Genomic DNA, 7622 nt, shown 5'->3' with positions numbered 1-7622 from the left:
CCTGCCACCCACCCAGCACGAATGCCTGAAGCCACGGTGGCTTCCCCAGTCTGCGCATTCTCATCGAACTTGTCTGCAGTGATGAAGTCAACAGGCAGAGTGATCTTCACACCGTTCTTCTCTGCCTTGGCCATGAGGTCCTTGACAATTTTTGATCCCTCTTCGTCAAATAGAGAGTTGCCAATCTAAAGAAATTATTTGGGAAAAGTGAGCGAGAGGTGTTTGTATATCTAAGGGACGTTCTGACCATATTTTTCACTAGCAATTCTTTACCAAATTGCTCTTTTTGTACCTCCATATTGTTAAGCACTTTCAGGAAGGTGAACGCCATTCCACCACCAATGATCATCTCATTGACCTTATCCAACATGTTACTGATCAGCTGGATCTTGTCCTGAACTTTGGCTCTGGCGAGAGAAGGAAAAGGAATTAATAATGTAGCCACTGCCCAGAACAACTCAGACAGAACTCACTCCTTTCTAATCTTTAGCTAAGACAGCATAAAGCCTTGTGAGGACTTCTTGGATCAAAACAGGATTAATCAACTGCTAATCAGTAACGGCAATATTGACACGTCTCCTGTCCTCCCTCTTTAATGCCATTTATGGAACTTTCGTTGTTATCTAAAAGAAAGCTTTGTAAAAGACTTCAGAAAACAACCCTGAGCTAAACCGAGGCTGGCATTCAGGAGACTCGTCTGACAGCATTAGTTTGACCATGCCCTGCTTGGTGACATCAGACGAGACGATTTCCTCTTCTTGCTTTAGTTTCCCCATCCCTAGAACAGGGATTATGGTGTGAATTCCACTAATAAAATGCTTTCAGACCTACACAAGAAATAGGTGGTGTCTCTACAAATCCAGCCTTACTGACCATGGAGCACTCCAGTGCGAACCAGCCACCAACCTCAGTTTAAGCCGCAAAGCTGCTCGTGTTGCTGCACTGTGGGAATGGTAAAGCATTGACGGGCTGCGACAGACCCTGCAGAGCCCATCTTGCCATGTGCCAAGCAAGAGGTGTGAAGGTGAATTCGAGTTTTGTTTCTTTCCCTTGCACATACCCGCTCCTGGCACTGAATTTCTTTCCTGCACGTGTTTTTTCTTTGCCAACACATTTCACTTCCACTTTACTCGTTAGTACAGTTGTTCTCAGCTCATCCTGTAGGGCCAGTTTTGTCATATATAAACCACAGCAAACCTGCAGCTGGACCACATGCAGCTTCTGAGCGTGGCTTCCCTCTGGTACAAGTGAGCACAAAAGGTTTTGTTGTTCCCACTGGATTTACAACACTTCCAGACTTTGGATCTGATACTTCAGCATTTTGGCCATCTTAGCTGCTGCTCTAACTCAAACATCTGATAAGTAACACTTTCCCTTGGCAATACACCTGCAGCTTCCATCAAAGGCAGTGAGGACAGTATAGCACCTACTGATGGCTCACCTGCAGCTGCAAACCCTGGGGGGGTTCTAATAAAAGGGAAAAAAGCATTGTTCAGAATAACCAGGGTCACGGATGTTTAAAACTTTATCTGAGGACTGAACACTACTTCTTAAAAAACATTATTTATGGGTGGCAAAGAGCAGGAACAAGCCACATACTTCCACCGAGTACGCGGGAATGTTACAGTGTCCCAGCTGTGTTCCTTAGCAAAGGATTTTAATTCACCTGATGAACTGAAATACTCCATCACAGAACTACAGTGCTGAACTGGGCCCACACATGGGAGCAGCAATGGGCAATCACTTCTACACTTGGTTCTGCACCTCCGGGTTTCTCCGCACACTAGCGGCTGCAGAAGAGCAGAGGCCCACCCAGCTACAGGAGGTCACCGTTGTGTAATGACAGACCGCGTCAGTTCACAGAGTGCTGAGCCTGCAGGATGCTCGTACTCTGAACTGGGGAGGAAAAGTCACCCACAGCGATTCAGGGCCATCATGTGTTATAGCTCGCCTCAATCTGGGGAACGTGAGCTCAGGAAATGTGATGAGCAGACCCTGGCAGTACCATCACCGAGCGGACACGGTCAGTCAGCTCCTCTCTAATCCACACCTTAGAGATCTCAGCACTTGGCTACAAAGCGAAACTGCAGGTACACTTAAAGGAAAGCACTTGTTTGAACCAAGCCAGAGTAACTCTTCCTTCCTTACGGAGGAGTTAAGAGTCAATACCCTCTTGAATCTTACCCTCCAAGAATTGCTAAGAACGGTCTCTCTGGACTCTCCAGGGCCTTAGCAAAATAATCCAGTTCTTTCTTCATCAGAAAGCCAGCAGCCTTCTGAGGCAGATTGACACCCACCATGGAGCTGCAGAGAAAAAGAGTGAGGAAAGGAAGATTCCTCTGTCAGTGCAGGTGCAACACCCCCATGTCTCACAGCGTTATTAAGCCAATCTCTAGTCAGCTGCAGCCATGAGAATAGCCACTGCCTCACTATGCTTACCTCCAGAGATTGTTTTTACACAGATGTATTGATATGCAAGAGATTTATAGTGTTAACTAGTGATCCAAAACACTGAGGGACAAACGAGCACAGCAAGAGCAGAGATGTCTTCCTTCAATAGCACTGGATTATAAAATCAAGCTCAGAGAGGACCACAGAGTTTGCAAGCACGCGTTATCTAAACATACCCCATGAGAATAACCCATCTAAGAATCTTTTGGAAAAGAGGCCTGCTGTAATTGCAGGACAAGTCCTAGGCAAGTAAGCATTGTGTCTTCAAAGCCTAAAAAGTCAGGTCAAGTCTTCAGAGTTTCAGCTGTCTCCTCTTCCCAGAGGCAACCTTGAGAGACCAGACACTGCTGTCAACTCCCTCCACTACACCCATTACTCAGGACCAGACATGGGAGGATGACGACGGGATAAGCCCAAAAGGAAGGTACAACTCATTGCGGCCCTGCAGTCCTGCCTGTGGAAGGCTGATGGATACACACCTGTGGGCTCGGTGTGCGGTCCCAAAAGCATCGTTGACGTAGACATCTCCCAGTTTAGAAAGAGAGGCTCGGAAAGCCTCCACTTTTGCAGAGTCGGCCTTGATCTAAAAAAGAGAAAGAATGACAAGTTTGTGTGGTTCAGGTACACGGAGCTGATTCTGAAACTACAAGTCATATCACTGACTTTGACTTCAAAGCCAAAGCAGAGCAGTCAGCTGGAGAAGCTCATTAGTTCATCCTGTGGGTCACTGTATTTCAGATGCCCTGTCCCAGTCCACTAGGAGCCACAAAAAGGCTTAAATGATTTAAAGTCCCCAAAACTGCTATTACAGACCTGAGGACTGTTCCCACTTCCAGTTTCCAGTCCATCAACAGAGCAGGAGTGAACTGCAGCACTACCAGCCTTTCAGTCTCCCTCCAACACATTTCCTGTTTTGTGCAGTGAACACAGGTAACACAGGGCATGCAGAGACAAGGCACTGCTGGGATGAGACTAAACAAACTTATGCTGCTGCTGAGCAAAAGTGTTGTCTCCAAGCGCCACAGGTACAAGGATGACCTCCTGAAGGATTGCTTTAGTGACTGCATGGAGGATTAATTTAGCAATAGCCTGCACGCTACAACAGGCCACAGTGGAAGCAGCCAACGTCAGAAAGCTGGAGACAAGCTCAGCACGTAGTGGGCAACAACAGATGCATTTCTGTTAAAAGACTTTCTCTCCATCCTCCAAGCATCCCACCAAATCCTCATGGGACGGCTCACATAGCTCGGTTTTCTTTCCCACCACAGCAGGGTGGCAGAGCTCACTCTAACAGTATGTGACCACTCCGCCCCAGTTTACAGCCACTTGCTCCTGACCAACGGCCCAGCCTGGCAGTCAAGCCATCACCTCTGCAACTGCCTTTCTGCTTTCTCAGCTCGCCATCCCCAGGGAGGCCCCTGCTAGCACCCAGACGTAACGCTACAGGGAGGGTGGCAGGAACATACTCTTAACATACGGCAGATGGGTTCAGCATAGCTTTGGGTGCTCTTTTATTCACACGGCCTGAGCAGAAGACAAGCCAAAGGGACTACCCAGGTCATAGAAGGAACCACTACCACTCGTTCTGCTTCGGAAAGCCACCATGTCCAAGCCCCAGTTAGTAATCTCACAGTGCATCACTATTTCCGAGGCACAGACCTCCCCCTCTGTTAGGATGAGAAGCAGGTCTTCAACAGCACCTCTCCTGCTGTGCTCAGCTGCAGCCCATGCGTCTGGTTGCGTCCACCCAGCTCAATAAGCTGAGAATTACAGAAATGCACAAAACCAGGGACTGTTCCCCAAAGCAGATTGAATTCTTGCCCCACTCTTCTCCCTGCCACCACAGTGACTTCCAATGGCACACAGTTCTAGCAGCGAGCAACTCCAGACTTGTTCAATTTCTCACTGCCATCTTCAAAGGCTTACAAGTTCTCTGGGCTGTTTTTCTAAGCTACAGGAGTCCTGTGTCGGCCCATAAAGGGCACCACAGGGTGTCAGCATTCTGCTCCACGCACAGAATCCGAAGAGAGCCAAGGCCTCTGTAAAGTCAACGGGGTCACCATTGCTAAGAAAAGCAGCTGTCTGGAGTGAACGTTCTTCCTGACCTTCAAGAAAATGTCAGAGGTGCAAGGCAGCGCCTGGTTCTAGATGACTACTCGTAAGAGCAGACAGATTTGTAAAAGGGTTTGATAACCTCTGTGCTGCAGAATGTTTGAACACTATATTAAAACTGGTTATCTAATAGCCAGATAACCAAGAAAGAGGCATCATTCTCATGGCAACTGTTTCCAACAGGCCTTGGTTTTTCAGACATCCCAGAATAAAGGCTAATAAGCAGCCCTATTTTGCTGCTTTCTCCTTCTTTTACAGACTACAGAGTCATCTACAGCCTTTCACTTCAGCTGTTTCACTGTGGAAATTCAACGCATTTGACTCAGACTTTTGCACGCTGTTGTACAAATTATCAGACACGTTGAACTGTAGATCTCTGACATCTTCCTGACAGCAAATTCATGAACAGCACTTCAGACAGGCTGCTGGCTCCTTGTCAGCCTGCAGCAAACAAGATACTAAGACTAGAGCAAAAGACTAAGACAAAAGCTAGACCTGAAGCCTCTCACCTTGTTCCCTGAAGCATCCTTCCCTTTCCCTTCTTCTTCTACATGGAATCGGAGGTTCTCTAGCAGGATGACGGAACCAGCAGCAGGATTAGCACAGGCTGCCTCCACTTCAGGACCAACACAGTCCTTCAGGAATAAGACCTCCCTGCAAACACAAGATAATCACCATCATCTCACAGTGACTCTTCCTTTCAGAAGGGAAAGCATCTGGCTCTGCTGACAGAGGGGGCCTGATGCAGGCTGGACTGCTCTTCTACTTCACCTGCCCAAAAGCGCTTTAAGCTCCACAGCTACTGGGGCCAAGGAGAACTTGTCAGGCATGGGAACACCATCTGGGCGGCCCAGGTGACTCATCAAAACCACGGACTTGGCTCCATGATCCAAGCAGTGCTTGATGGTAGGAACAGCCGCCTTGATTCTGTAATGGCAGAGAACAAGTTAAAAAGGATTCAAGTAGAGTTTACCAGGCAAACCGACTTAGTGACCACTGACACAAGAGCCCTAGGAGCTGCGCCTCAAAAATGACAAAAGAAAAATGGAGGGTGAGAACAATTACTGGATACTACTAAGAAACAGAGCAAATTTTCACACACAGCCAAAGGGATGCAGTTGTGAAATGGTCATAAGATTTCAACTTCTAATTTCCTGGTACGAGCAAGGACAGCTTCATCATGTTTCTGTTCAGGGACTGCTAACAGCACTAGGCTAAAGTCAGAGGGAAAACAGACTTCGGGGCTTCCACCTGGGGTGGAAATTACAGCTCACCTTTGATTGTTGGTTATTTTGTGATCCTTCATGGGAACGTTGAAGTCAACCCTAGGAAAAAATAGAAGAAATAAAACTAAATATTTAATTTTTCTTTTACAAAGAGTGAGGAAACCTGACAGTAAAGGTGCTGGCTAGACCTCGGAAGAGAAAAACGAAACGTGACATTGTGTCCTCTGAGGCCTCTACAGCACGTGGTTGGACCCGTACGGCAAGCAGGCAGGCTCAGGAAGCTGCCTGCTTATTGCCTACAACTCTGAATTGCTGTTCTCCGCAGCCCAGTGCCGTGGCTTATCGCATTCCTACGGGAAGACCTGACGTGGAACTAGAGGTAACTTCCCAGATGAAAGGGAGGAGTTTCACCAGCCATTTCTCCCGCGCTTCTGCCCATGTGCTGGCTCGCAGCAGCAGGAAGCTGCGTTGCGTAACAGCAAAGGCAGAAATTACTCACCAAGCAGCGGAAGGGAACATCTAATTGACTGTAACAGCGTATCAGAACAAGGAAAGTGAAATAGGGTGTTACAGTTTACCCTTCATCTTTCTATATCTATATTAAAGAACAAAAAAATTCAGGAAGTTGCTTGAATCCTCCTGCACCCTGCTCAGAATGAGAAATGCATTGAAAGCATGACAAAAGCTTCCAGCAAAATGGGAGTAGCTGAGCAGAAAGAAATTGAACTGGCAGCCCCAAAGGACAATGGACTAAGTCTAGAAAGGGGAAAGAAAAGCACCATTATCATGCTATTAGTCTAAAATGAGAGAACAAAAGAATAGTTTGCTTTGCAGAGCCATCGGAGCTACAAAAGAAAGACCCAGCTCACCCTTCTTAACCCCTGGGGACAAGGGAAACTTGAGCTCCCCTTGAGCCCTTCCTCCTCCCATTCCCAGGTTCTGAAGCTTTGGCAGGAGGACTGGAAGATAACCGCCAAAATTACGATGAACAGGAGAAGAAAAAAAGAGAGATCGATTTTAATAGTCCTGAGAGCACATGGTGCTCAGGGAAGTGAGATGCAGGCAGGAAACCCACTGAACGGCTCTTCATCTGTTCTAGCAGCCCATCACAGGACTGCAAAGAATGAAATGTGCAGCGAGTCGGAGACCAAGGCAAGGTTGTTCTCCGGAACACAACCCAGAAAAGGAAAAACCAGTCCGACAGCAAAAACCCCAAATCAGTTGTTACAGAGAGAAAAAGATCTTTGGTTGTACCCGGCTCAGGAAGCATATGCCAATTCTGAGCTGGCTTCTTCAGCACTCATCATGGGAGCTAGTTTCTGGTAGCTGAATTTCTAGGGAACTACTTCAAAATAAGATGACAGAGAGACAAGATAAAAAGAGCAAGTTGTCCAACACAGACTACAGAGAAGAGAAGTTACGATTTTGTTATACGTGTCTGCTCCCCAAGCAAGGTAACAGACCCATAGTAGTGACATTACAGTGACTTTGGACAAAGAATCCCATAATTAAGTGTATTTCGAGCAGGATGTATCATGATCCACCTCAGTACCCTCATCTCCCAGTAGCAGGAATTCCAACATTCAGCTTTCAGCAGCCCTTGGTGTTTTATAAATAAGCTATGAATTCCCATTTCATGGTTTTACATCAGGATGTGCTGAATACCCATGATTTGACTCTTGTCGCAAAAAGCAGAATTATTTGGGTGGCTGGCCAGAGCCCTACTTTCTCTTTTTTTATTGCAACGCTTCTGGGATTTGCAGGAAGGGAAAAATCGAGGAATAAGCTTTTTTTTTTTTTTTTTGTAGTGCTCCCGCATAAAAATACGGTAGG

The 7622-nt window shown here is 46.9% G+C and overlaps 1 protein-coding gene across 1 annotated transcript in view; it reads right to left on the bottom strand.

Moving 5' to 3' along the window:
* Positions 1-5888, bottom strand: part of PGK1 (phosphoglycerate kinase 1) — a gene marked incomplete at its 5' end in the record, with an annotated part of 9282 nt that extends 3394 nt beyond the window's left edge. The window contains 7 exons of the mRNA XM_010134033.1: positions 6-185; positions 293-407; positions 2185-2304; positions 2931-3034; positions 5073-5217; positions 5335-5490; positions 5838-5888. Of these exons, the coding sequence (XP_010132335.1) occupies positions 6-185; positions 293-407; positions 2185-2304; positions 2931-3034; positions 5073-5217; positions 5335-5490; positions 5838-5888 (871 nt within the window). The remainder of the gene's footprint in view (positions 1-5; positions 186-292; positions 408-2184; positions 2305-2930; positions 3035-5072; positions 5218-5334; positions 5491-5837) is intronic.
* Between the last annotated feature and the right edge of the window lie 1734 nt (positions 5889-7622).

Source organism: Buceros rhinoceros, unplaced genomic scaffold (assembly GCF_000710305.1).
Source record: "Buceros rhinoceros silvestris isolate BGI_N320 unplaced genomic scaffold, ASM71030v1 scaffold5294, whole genome shotgun sequence".
NCBI classification, from domain to species: domain Eukaryota; kingdom Metazoa; phylum Chordata; class Aves; order Bucerotiformes; family Bucerotidae; genus Buceros; species Buceros rhinoceros.
This window is presented reverse-complemented; position numbering and strand designations above follow the sequence as displayed.